This window comes from Lactuca sativa, chromosome 2 (genome assembly GCF_002870075.4).
Source record: "Lactuca sativa cultivar Salinas chromosome 2, Lsat_Salinas_v11, whole genome shotgun sequence".
Taxonomy (NCBI): domain Eukaryota; kingdom Viridiplantae; phylum Streptophyta; class Magnoliopsida; order Asterales; family Asteraceae; genus Lactuca; species Lactuca sativa.
Window position 1 is genome coordinate 120,283,052 of NC_056624.2, and position 21,647 is coordinate 120,304,698.

The following is a 21,647-nucleotide window of genomic DNA, read 5'->3' on the forward strand; positions in this document are numbered from 1 at the left end:
TACATGGTTGCTGGAGCCAGTATCGGGGAGCCATGCAATAGTTTGTGATCGATTTTTTGCAAAGTTGGTAGTGAGCTGTGAGCGAGTATGCATGGTATTAGGATCTCGGTTGGGACATTGGGAAGGGATATGACCAATACCGCACCTAGTACATGTGCCAAAAACTGTATTTTGTGTAGAAGCCCAAGGGAATTGAGCCCGATTCCCCCTGATGAGTGTGAGAGGCTGCCTCAGCCTCATCTGGTGTTGGATCCCCGACCCTGAGAAGCAGCATGGCAGGCGGTGTAGAACGTCTAAGGGCTGGAGGAAGGGACTGAGTTTGGTTGTAAACTGAGCTGATTGAGAAGCTGTTGAAGGGCTTGCAATTGGTCAGTTGGTAGGGTAATTGGGTTGGAGGTGGACCAGTTGGTGGCAGTGGTAGCAAACGCCTAAACATGGGCCACGATGGGGGTGGTTTTCCTGATCATGAAGTCATGATCAGCAAGGAGGTCGTTAAGGTCTTGGAAAGAGGTGGGGGTTTGTCGAGCAAGAAGGTTGGACTTAAGTCCATTGTATTCTTCACGGAGTCCCGAAATCACAAGCATAACAAGATCTTTTTCTTTAATAGGTTCACCAATGTTGGAAATTGCATCAGAATACTCTTGAGCACGTAAGAGATAAACCGAGGCTGTTTCATCAAGCTTCGTCTCGAGTTTAAGAAGCTGTGTTTTGAGAGTATACTCTCTAAAGGATGATTGAAGAGCATATACTCGTTGTAAGGAAAGCCATAGATCCCTGGATGTTATACCTTGTGCATGGGGATAGGAAGCTTCAGAGATAGTAGTGAGAAGAAGCATACGTACGTGTGCATCATTGGCTATCCAAGCAGCATAAGACGGGTTTGGTTGGGGATCAGCGGTGGTAGCTTTTTCTGTTACCGGTAAAGTTGAAGCTGGACATGGAATAGTAGCATCGATATATCCAAAGAGATTGTTGGTAACGAGAAACGGTTGGATCATTGTCTTCCAAAAACCAAAGTTGGTAGGAGATAAAGTAAACGGAAACTTATGGGAGTTATGTGAGGTTTTCTCAGTTGTGGAGAAAGCTGTGATAGCTGTCATGATCAAGAAACTGTGAAGACAGACCTGTGTGGCTGTGTGTTTTTTTTGGAATTGTTGGCTAGGGTTGTAACCCTAAGGAGGCGAGAATGCCTGTGCTCTGATACCAAATCAGGTTTGGTAATGGTATGGCTTCTCTTATTATCACACGTAACATATACAAGGGATATATATAATACATATAGTTACGATCTAGTCCCTGAACTAATATTATCTTGTCTAATAGTGACTGTGTGTATGTGTTTATGGTCCATCAATATAACATGTTACCAATGCATTTTCTTTGAGAAAATGAAGGAATATAGCAAGAAGAATGAATTGTGTACCTCTTTGGAATGGGCCACAATAATAACATTATGCCCACCAATATTCCTCTATCATAGTGCAATGTTCTTTTTATATATAACATACTAGCATTGGTATCGTGGTGGGTATCTCGGTGTGTGTATATATATATATATATATATATATATATATATATATATATATATATATATATATATATATATATAGAAAGAGAGAGAGAGAGAGAGAGAGAGAGATAGGTTCATGCGTTTAAAGTAATTATTGAGTTATTGTATGCATAAATGTGGGGCAATCAAATTTAAAAAATAAATAAATAATCAAATAAATAAATAAGGGTAATTTAGTAATTTGATAATTTTTTTTTACAAATACACTCCTATAATTATGGTAATTACTTTGACCTACCTTTATCCCTTTTTAAAACAATCAACAATACTATATTCTATCCCATTCGATCCTCCCTAACCCTAGCTCCAAAACAGAAGATCGCCACCACCATCATTTACTGTTATGGCTTTCGGTAATCCAGAGCTTCAGCCTTTATCTAATCGCGAGTTGAGGAACAACACTTAAATAGAAGTCTCTGGGTTCGAGAGTGACGCTACCCGCGCGATGAGCTTCTGTAACATCCCAAAATACGACCCAAATTTTTTTTGTTTTAACACTACTAAAAATCATATACTGAAAGTTATCTCATAAAAACCATATGTTAATATCTCAAACCAAAAACAAGTATCATGATAAAAACTGTATCAAATCACATCTAAGGAAAAACTGAACAATCTCCCAGGAATAAAAACTGAAGCTGTGGTGTGTACGATGCCATCATCCCGAGCTCTTCCCTTTGTTTGTGGAAGTATCTGAAACCAAAACTGAAAACCGTAAGCACGAAGCTTAGTGAGCTCCCCCAAACTACCACATACCATACAAACATATAAACAACTACTGGGCTTGCCCACTGCATCAGACCGAAGTCCAGAAACTACATTGGACTGAAGTCCGGAACTAACCAGGGCCTTGCCCTCTGCATCGGACTGAAGTCCAGAAACTGCATCGGACCGAAGTCCGAAACTAACTGCATCGGACCGAAGTCCGGAACTGTCTGGGGCCTTGCCCCCTGCATCGGACCGAGGTCCGGAAATTGCATCGGACCGAAGTCTGGAACTAACTGAACATAGCATAACATAAACATATCAACTAGCATAAACACATATACTACATACTGCATCGGGCCATAGCCCGGAACACATAACACATAAATCATGTCTGAGCCACGAAGGCATCAGACATACTAACTACTACATCGGACCGAAGTACGGAAACTGCTGCTAACTAAACGGGCCGACATTGTGGCCGTAGACCCGATCCTACTGGAAGGAAACTCACCTCGTGATGTTGATTGCTGAACTCCGGAATGAGAAATCCCTGACTGCTGCTCCGGCTGCTTCCCGACTATCAAGGGAAATAAAATACTAGATCAGAATAGGGATTCTCTTATGGGTAGAATGACCATTTTATCCCTGCTATGGAATGGGTCCTAACATGGCCCAAATCCTCAATTCTTCTAAGTCTATCCATGGCCCCATTATAGGCCCACTAATGGCCCAATTTTCTAAATTGAGCCTATGTCCTCGTATGGGCCCTACAAGTCCCACAATAATCTTGGCCCATAATATAACTTCTGGAGGTCCAACAACAAGATAGGCTTTCCAAGCCTACTATTGGCCCATTAATGGCCCAACTTGCTATATTGGGCCCAAAGCCCTTTATTGGGCCTTACTCAAGTCCAATACTAATTCCTTGGTCCTTAACAACTGAATTCTGATGAACCATTAAGGCCTAAGGACCCTAAGTCTGAAACTCAGCCCACACCGAGGCCCAAAACACTCGAAGCCCAAACTGGCAGGGTACGCGGGGCGTACACCAAGGTACGCTGAGCGTACTAGCTGCTGGCTTGTATGCGGCGCGTACCTCCTTGTACGCCCAACGTACATCCCTGTTAAGCCAAAATCTCATTAAGTGCTTAATAATCCGATCCAGAGGTTACAATTCCAAATCCTAAGCTTGTTCCATGTCTTAAGCCATAAAGTTGCTCACTTGATGGCTTACAAGTCTCATAAAGGCTCAAACTTCCATAAATAACATTCTACTTCCATAGAGCTAACTAGATCTCATGCATGGTTCCATATAAGCCACAAAAACTGAAACTTTATTGGTAGGAAGATGTTTCTGAGCCTTAGGGATGGCAATCCAAGCTCCAAAACCGAATTACAAGATCAAGACTCAACCTTTGGACCTAAAAAGGTCCAAACTTCCATAACCTAGATCTAAAAGGAAAGAGGAAGAAAGTTCAGAACTTTATACATTCCTTTGCCGACCAAGAGGGTGCTAAGTCTAGATCCCGGAGCTCAAGCCTCTTCTCCAACTTCTTCTCTTCCTTCTTCACCACTTCTCTTCATTAAAACACTCACCAAAAGCTTCTTCACACACAAGAGAGGATAAGAATGAATTAGGGTTTTCTTGAGGTTGGGGAGACTGATGGGAAAACAGGGAAGGAGGCTATAATGGGGTTTATATAGCCTTAAACCCCTAAAATTAGGGTTTTCATCTGGCCGCGTACGCGGGGCGTACCATATGGTACGCTGCGCGTACGCTCCTCCTCCCCGCGTTTCATTTAAGCGTTACGCCCAACGTACAACGGGTTACGCCCCACGTACGGCTTATGGGCAGCCTAATTATCGGCCCAAAACAAATAGGCCCAAACCAAAAATACAACTCTATAATAGCCCAAAATAAAACTTGAGAATTTGAATAAATTTATACCTCGGAAGACGATGTTGGGTTTTCTACGCATCAAATACACTCTAAAACTAGGCAGCGGTAAAATCAAAACAACGATATACCTAAGTGTACATGCATCCTGTGGATCTATGGCTTCATGCTAATTATATCAACCCTAGAAAACATAAAACATAAGTAAGAAAGCATACCTCTTATGTAGCCCTTGATCTCCATGGTTGAGATCTTGAACCTCCATGAAGTTGCTTGGATGAAAGGACCCAAACCAGAATCCCTCTAATGGTATCACACCCAATAACACCAAAGAGTGGAATAAAATAACTAGGAGAAGGGTCAATTTCACAAACCCAAAGGGGTTAGAAATCGTCCCTAAGAGGGGGAGGAAGAAGGCTTGGCGAATACTCAAGCCAAGGTGCAAGGAGGAATGAAATCCCTAAGACCCTATTTATAGCCTTGGATGCCTCTTAGGGTTTTGTACTCCTTCCCATGTGGGATGGAGGCATAACCACGAAATTTCACTCCTTTCCCATGTGGGAAGGAGTGATTTTCATCCAACCCTAATTCCGTAAGGTTCTGGAACATTCCTAATTAACCAACTATCGATAATTGAACATTCAACCCTTTAATTAATTAAACTGTTAGTTAATTCCCATAATATATTTCCAATTAGTTTCTAATTAATTATTAACCATAATAATTAATAAACCAATTTCTCCTTTATTTATTCTACTCAATTTGGGTCTTGAGGGCAACCCAAAAGGACCCTGCTATTATTAGAAATATGACCAATAGTTAATGACCTTGGACACTATTCCAACAAACGATCGTTACAGCTTCAACAAGATTTTCGCATTCTCCTCCCTCTCGATGTTGCTAATCTGAGCTTCTTCTTCGAAATCCTCTATAAATTTTACTCATTTTCAGAGAAATTCTACATCTGTTTCTCATTGAGCGAGAATTTAGGGCTTTTTTTGTCAATGACAAGATGACAACAACAACGGCGACAGTAGGTGGCTTTGCCACTTCGTCCTTTTTTTCTGGTGAGGTGAGAACGAGAGACAAGGAGGTCGATGGGTACATGTTTCTTCATTCTGCTTCTTATTTTGATTGATTTACTGTAAACAATGAAGTTTAATCTTCAAATGTTTTTTTTAATTTGATTTGAATTCAATATATAGAATGGATGTTTGGGTTGATTGTTTGACAGAAATCAAAGAAATTTTGGATGTGTTTAGGTTTATTGTCTAATTCTTTCAAGGTGTAATATTTTTGGTGAATTGAAAATTTGTTCCGATTGTCTAATTTTTACAGGAAATTGAAGTTGTTTTAATTGATGCATACCAAACGCTCGCTAAAATGCTTGAACTGAATGCTATTTCTTCTTTTATAGTATTCTATCAAAAAAGAATGTTTTTTTATGATAATCATGAACATATTCTGTTAGAATTCTCCGGATTAATATAATTATTGGTAAATGAATTCAAATTCTATCATAATGGAACCACGAATTACGATTATGTTGGAATGAAATATGAATATTTTCTCACTAATTTATTCATTGGATTTGTTTCCACAGAAGCTGATGCTTCAAGAACAGACCACGAAATTTGGACGACGCCTCTTAGCTACATTATTCTTTTAGAATGTATTAGTGTATTTGTTACATTTTGATTTTTTTTTTTTCATATTTGAAAGTTTTTTTTTTTTTTTTTTTTTTTTTTTTTAGTTTTATTCTTTAACAATAAATGTAATTCTTAGCAATTGTTACATGTATTCTATAAGAATTAATTTAATTTTTGTTTTAATTCTTCAATTGATTGTTCGAGAATTTTGTTATTCTACAAGAAATTTTTAAAGTCATGATAAAGAAATATGTTCAAGAATATTTTTATTATTTTATGGTTCAAGAATATTTTTATTTTTGAACATACTCAAACATATTCTACCAGAATGTCCGAATTAAAAGCATTATAATTCGTAAAATCGGATTTTTAAAATTAATAGAATCTATGATCCCTTAGAATATGCAAATTTCCTTTATTAAATATATATTAATTGACTAAAATACCATTCTAGTTAAATTAGATGGTATTTTTCAATTATATTTAATTCGATAATATGTATTAATCACTTTCTTAAAATAAGTAAAATGATTGACCCATATTTATGTATACAATAACACAATAATTACTTTGAATATAATAACCTAAGCATATATATATATATATATATATATATATATATATATATATATATATATATATATATATATATATATATATATATATATATATCATGGTTGTAAAAAAAGTTCGACGGTAGCTCGGCGATCGACTGCGGTCAAACGATTAATCGGTTTGGCGGAGATTAATCAGAGACTATAAATTACTAATAAAACAATTTTAAAACTTAATATATCCTAAGAATATATAGCATTTAAAAATTTAAAATTTAAAATTTTGAAGTTTTAAAAATTTTGATGTAATATTTGAAATTTTAAAATTTTGAATTTTTTTAAAATCTTTCCGCCAAGGACCGTCGAGGACCGTCAAGGACCGCCGAGGACCGCCTAACCTAAGTTTGACCGATATTGACCAATTTCCACAAAGCACCCTAATAGTAATAAGTTGCAGACCGCATAGCCCCTAGGTGCCGTCTAGACCGATATTTACAACACTGATATATATATATATATATATATATATATATATATATATATATATATATATATATATATATATATATATATATATATATATATATATATATATATATATAAGTTTCTTAACATATTTGTTGTTTTTTTTTTTCAAAAAAATTTGGTGTGGTATTAAAAATTATGTAAAAATCTAAAATTGAAGTTCTTATTAGCAGGCAATTAGTTTGTAGACAAAAGGGGTATCCAAGTCATTTACTACTATCCAGATGATCCCTTTAGTCCCGATAAAAGCAAAAAACCTTTGATTTCTTTTTGTAATCTAATTCCGGTTTTATTATTTAATTAAAGTAATGTGGGTTTGAAAGTGAAGGAGGGAAAGTAAAGAATGAAGACTCTACAAGTTGTGTGTTTGGGAACTTTTTATAGCATTTTTTCGTTTACCATAAATAGCAATGTAGACTACCAAAATTTTCAGAAATAACAATGTACTTTACCAAAAATCTTGATTACAACAATGTAATTTGCAACAATAACATATAAGACTTTACATCCACATTTCAAGTCACTATTGGTGCACTTTATAATGCCTCATTAGTTGTAGAGACATTGATATTATTTAAACAATAACTGATAATTCATTTATCGGTCAACACATTCACCAAACGGGTATTAAGCCGGTATACAATGACTATAAGGGTAATATCGTCAGTTTTGTGTTATATAAAATTAATATTATGAAATGTAACAAACTTACCCTGATGCAACACCATTTTGATTAAGCTTTGCCATAAGCATCACCCTTCATATCGTGCACATTTAAAGCTTGTAAACTAACCAATACAAAATCTGAATGTGACTAACCATTTTACCATTACATAATAACATTTAAAAAAAACACATTTCATATTTTATTTATTTTTTTTTATCAATTTTAACATCAGAGCTGGGAGGAAAAAACCCCTGGCCATGTCTTTCGTTGCATTGTATGCTAAAACCCCCAAACTAAAAAAAAATTAACAGAAACTTTGGAATGATGAAATATCTCAAACATGGATTTAAAGAAATCTCCCATAATTCAATTCCGTTTGACACACCACGGAAGGGAATTTGAGATTACAATTCCTTCGAATTCGGTAAACCAAACACACCAGGGATGTATGAACAAAGTTGATGGGATAATAAAAAGATGAATGAAACACAAAAACAATCGTAGGACTTTTCAAATGCATTTGCTTTTTTTTCTTTCTGAACATGGGCAGTTGCATGGTATGCTAAAACCCCCAAACTTTTTATTGACATTAAATATACCATCAAAAATGAAATGACAGCTGCCATACATGAAATTAAGTCGTGACTGATGTACATAGTATTAATGTTAACTTCATTCAACATATGTTCAAGCACATGGCTTGATACACAGACAAAAACGAAAACTTTCATCACATTTTCCGCTAGCAGAACCTTTCTTTTTGCAGGCATTATTACATTGCAGATTAGAAATACAAGCTACTCCATAGTCTTTCGTTGAGCAATCCTTTGCTTCTGTTGAAGTCATAAAAGTTTCATCTGCAATAAAACAATCCATCATATTTATTTATTCTCTCAAAATTATAATTAAAAATGAAACTTAAAGAATCGACATGTATAAGAAAAACCTTCATATGTGAATGTAACAAAAATAATATAAAAGAACTAACACTACATAAGCAAAAAACGTAAATCAGGAATAAAGTAAAAATGCCTTTAGCAAAGAGAGCAAGGAGCAGCATGAACACAAATAAGGTTTTTCCCATTTTGATATCTTATCACAAGAAACAACAGGTGGAACTTGTTGTCTCCTATATAAGGAGGATGTGTGGTTTCTTTTTATATATATATATATATATATATATATATATATATATATATATATATATATATATATATATATATATATATATATATATATATATATATATATATATATATATATATATATATATATATATATATATATATATATATATATATATATATATAAAAAGAAACCACACATCCTCCTTATATAGGAGACAACAAGTTCCACCTATGGATCATTATATTGGCATGTTTTCAAATTAGGTTTTTGAAAAATTATGATCTGACATGTAATCAACAAAAAAAAAAAAAATCTAATCTAACATCACATAACCTTTATTCAAAGTTCAAAGAATTCGGAAATTTAACAAAATCACATAAAGCTAACTTCACATGTTAGAATCTTAATTAATTGTTTACAAACACATATTACATTATCGCAAATCAAATTTAAAAACATAATTTTACTAACAATCATATATATTTAGATAAAGATATAAAACATTACAAAATGTTAAGTAATAAAAATTAGTGCTTTTAAAATTACCAAACAAAAGTTAGGTTAAAACCTAACCGTGTTTGCCAAATAACCAATTAATTACAATTACTTAATCAAATACACTACGTATCACATTCCAATTAATTATAAGGATTTCAAAATTATCAATCAAAAATTACGTTAGAGTTTGAACGTACTTGATTTTGATGGGGTTGGAGGCCGAGAACGAGATAGAGAAACAAAAGAGTGGTGGACTGTACTTTCTACAATAGAAAGAGATATCGAACAATGTGAACCGAACTTAGAGCATCCCCAGTGGTAAAGCTACCCTATCACTTAATATTTTTGCCAAATCATTATTCTAATACTATTGACCTCTAATTAAATGAGTCCTCCAATGGTTAAGCTTCAATAACTTTTTTTTTTTTTTTTTAAATTTAACTTATTGATCCTCATATATCTAGAATGTTCATATAACCTCTTCATTTAATTAATATTCTTTAAAACATATTATACTTGAATATGAAATATTTTAATTTAAGGTTATCATTAAAAATTAGTATATAAACATTTAATAAATGAAAAACTATGATAGAAATAATTAAGCAGGTAAATAAATGAAAATGATTTAAAACTATAATATAATTAAAGAGATAAAAATAAAATATGTTAAAAGTAGAAGGGGTTAGATGTTTAAAGCTTTATACTATATTAATATTCAATGGTCAACATAAATACACAAAAAACAATCCAATGGTGTTAAATGAAAATAAGTGACGAATGAATTAAAAAAAATCTTTAAAATAAGTCCACATTAGAGATGCTCTTAGGATGTTTGGTTGGAGATTAAAGTGACTCACTATTTATTTTTTTGTGTTTGTCTTGTCTGTGTGTCGTTGTTGTGTAAGATTGTAAGCATTGAAAGCTGAGAGATCCAACAAAATGGGCTCCCAACAAGCGGAACTCTTAACAACGTTACCTAAAATTCATTGAAGGCCTCTCATAAAAAAAATCCAACAAATGTATTATCTTGAATCCTATTACTTTGTACTATTTAATACTAATATTTTTATTTCCATTAATCTATTATAGTTGTTTCAAATTTTGTAATTTTCAACTTTATAATATATCTCCATACTCCATTTTCTTCCACGTGTCTTCTTCTTATGATTTCTTGAGCTATTGTTAAAAGACTAAAAATACCTTTTTCTTGCTTCAAAAACGCAATGCCTTAGTACATTAATCGCCCATTTTTTTTTCTCTATTTTCTCTTTTAAACCTTAATTCTCCCCCCCTTTTCTATTAGTGAAGTACCAACAAGTACCTCTTCGATTTCAACAGCGATATCAGGCTAGCGCTTTTCCTCTCAAAAATTTTCATCAAGACTTTGTGAGTTGGGTATTTTCTCTGTATGATCATAAGTACGATTTTGGAATTGTAGATAGTAGATGTTGTTGCTTTTCAAGTGAACTGAGGGATTTTGAAATACAGATTTTTGTCTTTTTGTATTCATAAATATTGATTTTCCCTTTCTATATTTCTCTCATGTTCACGTATATGTTTGTATTCAACAGATGATATGTTCTAAAAGGCACTAGAACATGTTGGACAATAAATGTATGGGTTTGAAAAAATTTCATCTTAGTTTAGATGAACTCTAAATATTTTTCTCGTTTTCATGTGGGTCATTTCATCTACTTTTTAATTAGTTATTATATCAAATTTATTGATTTCATCATAACATTTATGATAATCAATTTGTTGATTTCACTGGAAGCAACATACTTCAAGCATCGCTCTCTGTCTTTGATTTTGAACTTTAAACTTAAGTAACTTTTCTAACCTACTTTTCGATGATATTTCATCTATTATATATTGTAATTCTTACTATGATTCTAAAAAATAGAGGATTTTTTGGTTTATATAGACATGAAATGGGTTATATGCTTCATGATTTAAAGCTTGGGAAACAATCAAAACAAATTGGGATTAAAACATAGTTTCATGTGCCTTGGTCTGTAGATACATGGTATGGATTGTGTATGACGTTGGAATAAAACTAGAACAAATGCATGATTTTCTTGTTTCATAACAGTTGAAAATCATCAATAAAGATTTTTTCATAGCATGCATTGCAAAGGTTTAAACCCCTCCTAAAAAGTACTTATTTTGCGGTAATTTGTTCATAAAATGATATGTTCAACTTGATGTTTTTCATGTACTTATAATCTTGTTGTTTATGTTACCTGATATGAAAAAAGTGAAATGACAATTTTCAAACAAATAAGTTCGGCACTTTATCTGTTTACATTTGTGTATGAATTCCATATCAATATCACTTTATCTTACTAACATACAAGGGCGGGGAGAATAATACAGGGGCATGCGTTATATAAATTCTATCACCTTAGCCACCTTAGCCAGCCAACCCATATAGCCCAAACTTTTTTTAAAAAAAAAAAAAATTAATTTTACTTATCACATAAAAATCTTGTTATGTCAATTACACAGATAGATAAATAGATAACTAAAAGTTAATTTATTTATTCATCTACTTTTTATATTTGTTAACATGATTGTTATATTCAATTATTTTCAAAGATAAAGTGTCGATGTTTGTAAATATTATATTATTATTATATTAAAATATACATATGAAATTAATCGTAAATTACTACTAAAATTAAGAATGACTCAAATTTAGATGTTCGTCTGATAATTGTGGTTATTGAAATTCTTTTTGATTTTAGATTGTGGTTGAAAATAAAAGAGATCAATTTTTATTTAAAATCTGATATTGAAATTATAATCTATAAACTATTTTTTGTTAACTACCAATGATATATATATTGTTTTAAGGAAATCATGTTCAAAACTTTTATGAGTTCATCCTAATTAAACTAAATAGTGGATACCTTTTTTTTTAGATTTAACTTCAAAACACAGAAATATCACTTGGCTGAATACAAATAATTGTTTATTTTTTTAACCGATTATACTCAAATGATTGTTTTCTAAATTTGTCTCAATTTAATACGTTATTTGAAAAATAAAATTAAAGTCTTATACTGATGCAAGCCCCTGTCATTACCAAATTATAGCTCTGCCACTCCTAACATAAACATCGATTCTAGATGAAATACATTGTTTTACCACCAACAACATACACTACTATTTTCTAATTTTTTTTTTTTTTTTTTTTTTTTTTTTTTTTTTTTGCATATACAACTAATATGAATTAAGCCAATATTTCATCCTCATTAATATGCTTATGTCTTCATGTACAGACTTTCATCCTAATTTACTGTTTCACCCATATTCAACCATGTTAATATTTCACCCTAATTTATAGATTTAAGGTTACTGTTGATTTTACTCTCATATACGATCTTGATGTCTTGAAGGACATATTCACTATGAAGCTTCGTGTTATCAGATTATGGACATATTTACTATAACAAAGATGAAGTTTTCTCCATTCAACTTATTCTGATGAACGAACAAGTATACTACATATATGGTTTTTAATAATTTACCTATTTATATTTATCTTTTCAATAACCAAAGTTGAATATTGATGTTAATATTTATTATAATTTATGGTAACAAGATCCAAAGTTATGTCCCCAATTAGAGGTGCACAATACGTGAATCCGATCCGATTCGGATCCGGATCCGATTTCACTTACGTCATCAAAAATCCGATCCAGTCAAAATTCCGATTCGGTTCCAACCAAAATCTGAATCCGATTTGAAACCGATTTTAGTGGGTTTTAGCGGATTTGGATTCGATTTTCAGCAAATCCGGTTTACGATTCGGTATCAAATCTGATTTGGAATGTAGGATTACGATCCGATTGAAAATCTGGTTTTAAATCCGATCCGGTCCGGTTTTGACCTAACCGGTTTTGACCCAATCCGGTTTTGAATAGTGAAACCGTTTTTATATGCATCTTTATCCCCAATACTTACATTTACAAGTTTAGAAAAGTTCTAAAAGAAGGGGAAGCTTTTTTCATCAAATCTCCAAATTTAGCAAAGATGGAGGAAGGAAAATTCCAGCTATCCGATCAAATGCAAAAGCTCACTTTCAATCGTGACACTCCTGTCACTCCGTGTCTAGATTTTTTTGGATCGGTTAATGGGTTTACTTTTATTGACTATCAACCCATTATCGCAAGCACGATTCCAGAAAATATTTCATTGGGGTAGTATTTTCTATTTACCATCTAAAATGCAAAACAACTGAAATATCGACAATTCCAAGGTTAATTCTTTTTGGAATACTCAATTTTCATATAATAGTATTTTACAAATTATGTTAAATAATTTTGAGTATTTTACATTTTTCAAAGGTTCATGATTCCAGTAAAAATTCAAGATCATACTGGAAGTATGACTTTAACGATGTTTGAACAAGATGCGAAGAAGCTTTTAAAATTTTTTGCAAAAGATTTACTTGCAAAACAGCTAAGGTGAATGTTGTTCTTATTATTATTAAAAAAAAAATTATTGTTTCTATATATAATTTCATCTATTGATGTTTTTACTTGTAGCTTAGTTTTTCTACTACCTTATACCCATCTAATATTAATGTTTGGAAAGATATGAAATTGGCTTTCGTAGTTTCTGTTTTAAAACAATGTGCAAAGGAACAACAATCCATAAACTATTTTCAGGATCAACGATGACAAGAATTTGAGGAAGGAGTTGGAAAAAAAGTTTGACATTGCATATGTTATTATATTTGAATTTCTTTTCAAAATATAATATACTAATATACTTGATAAACGACTTATTAGTTTTTGATTTATGTTGTATATAGGGAGGTAATTCATAATCTTTTGAACATGGTACCACTGATTGATAATCTCAAGATAATATATTTATAAAGGTGTTGTGTAAGTTATCTAAATATCTCCTGTTAGTATTATATTATACCTTAATAACCTTTAATAATATTATTTTTCTTTGTTAATTTAGGATGCCATATCTCATGATAATGTAACACCAATGAATGTTTTCAAATCGACAGCCACAAGCCCACAAAAGAATTTGGACACAACAAAAGGTTTGAAGCGAGCTCTTGAGGATGATTTTGTTTTGGATGTCAACGATAAGATGATGTCATCAAAGACTGCAAAAGTTGTAGGAAGGGAAGATGGACAACAAAAACTTGTCAAGGTTAAGTTGGAAAAGTGATTGGTTACCTACCTTTTAAAAACAATAATCAGTTTTTTTATTTTTTTGCTAAGGGTATTAAGACATTTTCGTTTTTTTGCTTAGACATTTGATGGATTTGGTTGTTTTTTGGTTTAAATTGTTTGTTTCTTAATAATTTTTAGGATGGCTTTATATTATGTGTTTGGATTTACTTATATAAATGGCAGGATACTTTTCATTTATAAGAACCTACTTCATTCTAATATCATCCTACTTTCACTAACCTCGGAATTATAACATCATTCCATTTAGTAAAACATAGTTTTCAAATTCAAATGGAATTCTCAATATTCTTAATTTTCATAAAGTACAATTATATTTCTATCATTTTCAACAAAATATATTGCTATTTTATGCAACTTTAACAATAAACTAAGGTTGTGTTTGGCGCATCACAACTAGCTTATTTTTCGAGCTTTTTTATGTTGTTGTGTTTGGTAAGCCAAAAAGTAGCTTATAAGCTAGCTTTTTGAAAAGCTACTTAGACTAGCTTTTTAGGAGTTTTTTAAAAATTTTCCAAATACACCCCTTAATTAATTATAGAAACACATGTTCTTACATGTTCTTTTATGTAATTTTATATATTTCAGCTAGTTTTACCAACCGTTGTTTTTTATCATCTAGCTTTTCAGCCATCAGCTAGCTTTTCAGCTAACAACTAGCTTTTCAGCTAGTCCGCCAAACATAGCCTAAAAGGTTATTTATTTAATTTCCAAACTATGGAATAAAATTTCATATGTAAAGAGATTTATACATTTTTTGGATCTTCATTGTTGGGTATTATTTTTGAACCTATGACAAATTTCCACGTCCCATTTTGATACATACTCACTTAAAACTATAAAAAAACAAAAACATTGACAAAAGTCAAAATTCCTTATACTGTATAACATTTATTTGTGTATTTGGATAATTTTTTTTAACATACACTCTAAAAGAATTGTCTTAATCATAAATAATAAAAATTTATTTAATAACATTGTATTCCAAACTCTTTTTTAGAAAGATATTCCACTTCAAATTTTGTTAACTATTCTACTTCGAATTATGTTAAGTAGTTTGCTATATATGGGTAATTGTATTAAATTGTAATGCCCTATTAAGAAATGGATTTAAATTACAATGTTATAGTACCAAGTGGTAATAACAAATAGTTAAACTATTGGTTTATACACTTATGTCCAAATGTGCTATGATCAATCAACTCAATTAAGCACTTGCAATAGTTTTGGACATTTTTTTATGAAGCTTTGTCATATTGTCTTATCAGTTTTGGTTTAAATTGTTTGTTTGTAGAACTGATTTTCATTTATGATGGAATGGAATCATAAATGAATGGAATGGACAAGGACACAAAGTCCACCATATGTAGCAACATCTTGAACTACAATAACTTCTGAGTAGTTGTGTCCTAATTATGGAGTTATTTCCAAGAGCTGTGAACACATAATAATATATACCAAATATGATTAATTAACTAATTTGTTAAAAAAGGTAAATGGGAAAGTATCATTATTATAAAAAATGATAAAAAAAAGAACCTTGCCAGCAACATGTTTGTACTTTTGAGCCTCCAGATGGGCGAGTTCAGCAACACATTGTAGTTTTGCAATTGTGATGGGATCAAGGACATTTTTGTTTTGTTCTGCTTTGCTGACATAACTTGTAACACATGCAAATTGACCCATCTCAATGCTAACTAAAATTACATTCAAACACATATGTATGATGTGTTTTGCCATTATGCAATAATCATGGGTGCGTACATAGTTCTTGAATGCATCTCCAACTGCACCATGACCATTGTAGAAGAATCCAAAGTAACTATATCCCATTCTTATGCTCGCTTTTATTAAGTTTATCTGTAGCAATAGACAGAAGTTAGGTGTTATCTTCAATCAAAATAGCATTGTGTTGAATCTTAATCAAACAAATCAACAATACAAACTATAGCCTCTATTACAATATCTATCCATGGGTAATAATTTATGTCAAGCAAAGCAAAAGTAAACAAGGTAATGTTGACTTCAAAAACTCAAAAAAATGCAATACAGGACTATACGGATTTTGAGTATATCATCACTAAAATAGGACTATACGATCAATCCCCATTTTTCAAGATTCAATTTAGCTAACAATATATATATATATATATATATATATATATATATATATATATATATATATATATATATATATATATTAGTTTATAACCCATGGGAACCACAGTTACAATGTAGATAGAATGGAAATTTTAAAATTTAAAATTTGAAATGAATAATCAATAGGTTGACAAGTGACAAATATTAATTAGGAGACATAATATGGTGACATATGGCAAAATAAGAATAAAATATGCATTAATTAAGAGTTTAAATAAGGTGACACATGTCAAAAGGAGAATAAAACTATTCTTTCATTAGAATTGAGATATATATATATATATATATATATATATATATATATATATATATATATATATATATATATATATATATATATATATATGGATGAGATCGGTTGAGAACTCATAGTTTCCCGAGAACCCGAGAACTAAATATGGAGCGTTAGATCAAATTAAATCATTAAGGACATGATCGTCATCTTACCGATCTCATTTAATGTTTAATTTTTTTGTTATTGAAGTATTAATAAAATGTTCTAAAAATTAACATAATAAATCAAATTTCAGATTATTTTTTTAAAATAATTTTTGATTTTTTTTAAATGGAGATTTTTTTTCTGAAAACATGAGTTTTTAAAAAAAATTGATTTTTTATTAAAACTACAATTTTTTTAAAAACACTGCACTTTTTTCAAAAAAAAAATACTACAATTTTTTTTAAAAAAACTGTATTTTTAAATAAAAAATACATTTTTTTCAAAAAAACTGCAAATTTTTCAACAAAAATGCTATTTTTTTTTAAAGAAAACTACATTTTTTTTCAATAAAAAGCTGCAATTTTTTTTTAAACAAACTGCATTTTAAATAAAAACTGTAATTTTTTTTAAAAAAAATGCATTTCTTAAATCATAAAAAATCGCATTTTTATTAATTAATCTATAAACGTAATAGTACAAGTATTTTATTCGATACAAAATAAAATATAAAAAATGAAAAAATACTACAAATTTCAAAGTGTTCTAATGTCTTCGTGTCAATATTTCTTTATTTTCTTCAATTTATCATTTTTCACCTCTTCAATATTCACCACAATTTCTTCCAAATCTACAAAAAAAAAAATTAAAAATGATTAATTCATAAACACTCACTAAAATACATATGTGATTTTCATGTGATTAACATATGAATCACATTTGATTCACATATGAATCGCATGTGATTTACATATGAATCACATTTACATATGACATCATATGTAAATCACATGTGATTTACATGTGAATCACATGTGAATCAAATGTGATTTACATGTGAAATCAAATGTGATGTACATGTGAATCAAATGTGATTAATATGTGAATCAAATATGATTTTCATGTGATTAACATAGGAATGTGTGCATATATATGTAATTCACTTGAGATTTACATGTGAATCACATATTATTCATATATGATTTACATGTGAATCACATGTAAATATATAAATCATATCCAAATTAATACAATGGATATTATATACGGCAAAAAAGATAATAATTGAGACTACACACCTGAAATCCAAATTAATGTGAGGAGATCCAAAGACAATTCATAAAGCTGCCGTAGGAGTACATAAAACGTGTTCATAAAAATCATTAAAAAAACTAAGAAATCTGAAATTAATTGAGACTACACACCTGGAATCCAAATTAATGAAGCATTGCATTGACATCAGGCTTTTTTTAGCATTTCCAGAATATCAAGAATAACCTTTAGACGACTGATGTGAATAAGGCTTCAAATAATTATCAACGAGAGAATCCATTATAATGAATTGCTTTGTGTAAATGCAGTTCCTCAGCTGTTACCTAATTGATTACATATACATATACTGACACTGTATGTATATGTATATACAAACATTAGATTAGATTTGAATGATGATTACTCATGTTGACTTGTTTTTATAAATAAAACTAGAATAGGAAAGCTAACCCTCTGGTTTTGAAGCCTCATTTTGGGAAAGTTGATAAAACAAAAATACAGTATTAAATAGTGATATAATGAGTGTGGTGACAAAAATAGGACCGTTGTTTATTTAGCATGTCTAAGAAAGAAGGGCATTTGTAGGTTTGTCATGAAAATATGCTTCCCCAAAGGAGATGCTAATGTTGTTTCTATAAGAAAAATTGACCTTGATTTACTACAACCAGACACATTTGTCAATGACACCATCATTTATTTTTATATCAAGTATGTTCATCTTCTCCTTTTGTCTCATAATGCTCTTAAGTAGAAAATAGGACTTCTTACAAAGAGCCTGAATTTATACTGTAGTTAAATCTCCCATGGAAACAATAAATAGAGAAGGGGAATATGATAAGGAATCATAATATTTGAACAACAATTCTCACTTTCTATCCATGTGGGATAAGTTATTACTTATTACAAGATCTCTTTAGTGATTTAGTGAAGCCATTAATTTTAGAATGTTCTTACGTTTTCCACTTAACAATGATTATAATTTTAAATGATGACAAATTTTTGAAGAATAAAATCAAACCTGAGGAGAGACACAAATTCCACTTCTTCAACAATTTTTCTTCTGGAAGCTTGCTGATCCAGATAATGATCCACTTGATGCTTCTAAAGGAATAGCAGTTTTTCAACGTACATAAAAAATCAGATAAATTCAGCAACCAGTTTAAATTTTAGCAATTTTGAAGAGATATGAGAGAAATACATGAAGCAGATTTGGTTACTTTTAGTGTAAATAGGAAGGATGATCATGTTATTCTTTTCATATTGATTACATTTAGCATATTGATAACGATTAGGCAATTAACAGTGGATTTCTTCATCATCGCACTGTTTCCGCCATTGATTCTCTATCTCAAAGATTTTATAATCATTTCAATTTTGGAATTATTCACTAATGATGATTTTACATGTACATCTTCATATTAAATACAAATTTCCTTGCAATTTCATCCAAAATCGATAGCAAAAACAAATTTATTTTGAAAAGCTATCAAGAGCATTATCATCTATGGTTTTCAGTCAACGATCGTCATAGGATCAATTTTATCCTACGAACTTAATCGAAACCAACACATAAACAACGAAACATGATTAAAACTTTGATCAAACTTACCTGTAATCGAATTCGAAGCTCAACTCATCGATGCCGATTTCTACGTGGTTGTTATAGTTTTACGCTTCCTTCTACTTTGTTTCTCGACTGATTTTGGTTTAGGAATAATGGAACGGTATGATTATTTGATTTGTACCTGATTATAAAAGCTTTTAGTGTATGTAATTTATTAGAAGTTAATGGTTAAAAATAATTGGGGAGATTGGAGGATGGAGAGTGAGCTAGAAGAATACTTCCAATTTATGATGAATCGATACCTAAATTGATGCTTAAAAAAACTTGAGAGATCATTGTTGATCGATCTCGATGAATCGATGATCATGAATTGGGTGATTTAGGGCTTCAAATATTGCAATCGAAGGTGAACACGAAAATTGTCGATCTACAGGTTCGTAAATTCTTCACCGATGATCTGGATATAAAAAATTGTCGATTGGTAGCCGACGTTCATTGTCAACGGACATAGACGTGGACCGATTGATGGAGGATGGAAACGAGGGGAAGAGATACGGTGGAGAGAGAGAGAGAGAGAGAGAGAGATCTGATAAGGAATGGTGATAGGAGACGTATGTGTACGAGTCAATTTCAATAACCCCAAAATGCCCCTAATTCCATTTAATTCTGATGCCCCCGTCCCTTTATTTTTCCACTTATTTACAAAAATGCCATAATGCATCTTGACCATCCCTTTTTTTGATCCAACGCTCCACTTTTAGTTCTCGGGTTCTCGGGAAACTATAAGTTCTCAAATGATCATTCCTCTCTCTCTCTCTCTCTCTCCCTCCCTCCCTCTCTCTCTCTCTCTCTCTCTCTCTCTATATATATATATATATATATATATATATATATATATATATATATATATATATATATATATATATATATCCGTTACTTATATTTTTCTTTAAAATCATTAACGTCTAACTCCCATCCGATCTTTACCGTCACTTATACCAAAAATCCATCCTGTTAGGAGTGTCTTTATTTCATTGCTAAGTTCCTGGTTTGCGTATCATCTAGAAGAGTATAACACCCTGCAATTTTATCATGTAAGTTTATGTTTTGTTTTTCTATCATATTAATGAACATTGCCGAATTAGTCATATTTTGTTGTTGTTTATAGCTATGGAAATGAATACACATATAATGATTATTATAGGATGAATATGAACCTATAAATTCAATAGAACGACAGAATATGTAACTTTGAATGATACACTCGCGTACTGTTAAGAGTAACTGGGTCTTCAACAAATAAACCATAACTTTTTCAACTGTGTTGATGACTTTCTGAAGTTAAAATAATATCGTCCTGCTGTCTGCAAATCGTAACTGGTTTGGAACTTCCTACCCCGAAATCATCATCGTCGGACGATTTAGATGAATCTGATGATGAATATCAACATGTACTTCTATTTAATGGAACCGATGGATTATTCGTAGCTTTCTTCATGATTTATTGGGGATTAATTCGGTGATTAAAGTTCAATACGAGATGCATAGATCGATTGTAGAACTTTGGTAGAGGTGGATGAGTTAATGTATGCGAGAGTTAGGGTATGAGACAAGACTTTTTGATTTAGGGATGGATCAATGTAAGACTTTTACTTTACAATTTTGACATAGATTCTGACCGAGATTGTAAGCTATTACCGGTCAACATTATACCGAAGAAAAAAGTTATTTAACTATATCTGTAAATAATAGGAAAAAATCAATATATATATATATATATATATATATATATATATATATATATATATAATATTTGTGATATTTTGTTGGTGTTTTAATATTTCTTGGAATCATGTGTTTGTAATATGAGGTTTCATTTTTATCTTGATTTCTTGATTAGTGTTCAAATTGAGATGTTTTTAAGATGTTTTCATTTTATAAAAAGTTATACATTTAGGATAACCTAAAAAGTTATAAATTAAATTAATTTATTATACATAAAAACTACAATTA

The 21,647-nt window shown here is 31.1% G+C and overlaps 1 protein-coding gene and 1 long non-coding RNA gene across 2 annotated transcripts; both read right to left on the minus strand.

Annotated features, from left to right (window-relative positions):
* Positions 1-428: 428 nt before the first annotated feature.
* Positions 429-1,100, minus strand: LOC111905153 (uncharacterized). Its single transcript, XM_023900825.1, has one exon. It carries the CDS (start codon positions 1,098-1,100, stop codon positions 429-431), a length of 672 nt encoding a protein of 223 aa, XP_023756593.1.
* A 16,353-nt stretch (positions 1,101-17,453) lies between these two features.
* Positions 17,454-20,231, minus strand: LOC111905134 (uncharacterized). The gene is made up of 6 exons (XR_002854749.3): positions 19,937-20,231; positions 19,680-19,815; positions 19,089-19,171; positions 18,223-18,422; positions 18,097-18,142; positions 17,454-17,648 (listed from the first exon to the last, which is right to left on the minus strand). It is a non-coding gene; the product is annotated as an uncharacterized LOC111905134 (long non-coding RNA).
* Positions 20,232-21,647: the final 1,416 nt, after the last annotated feature.

Excerpts from the sequence above, each read along its gene's own strand:
- LOC111905153 (XM_023900825.1), bottom strand. The coding sequence starts at position 1,100 with ATGACAGCTATCACAGCTTTCTCCACAACTGAGAAAACCTCACATAAC.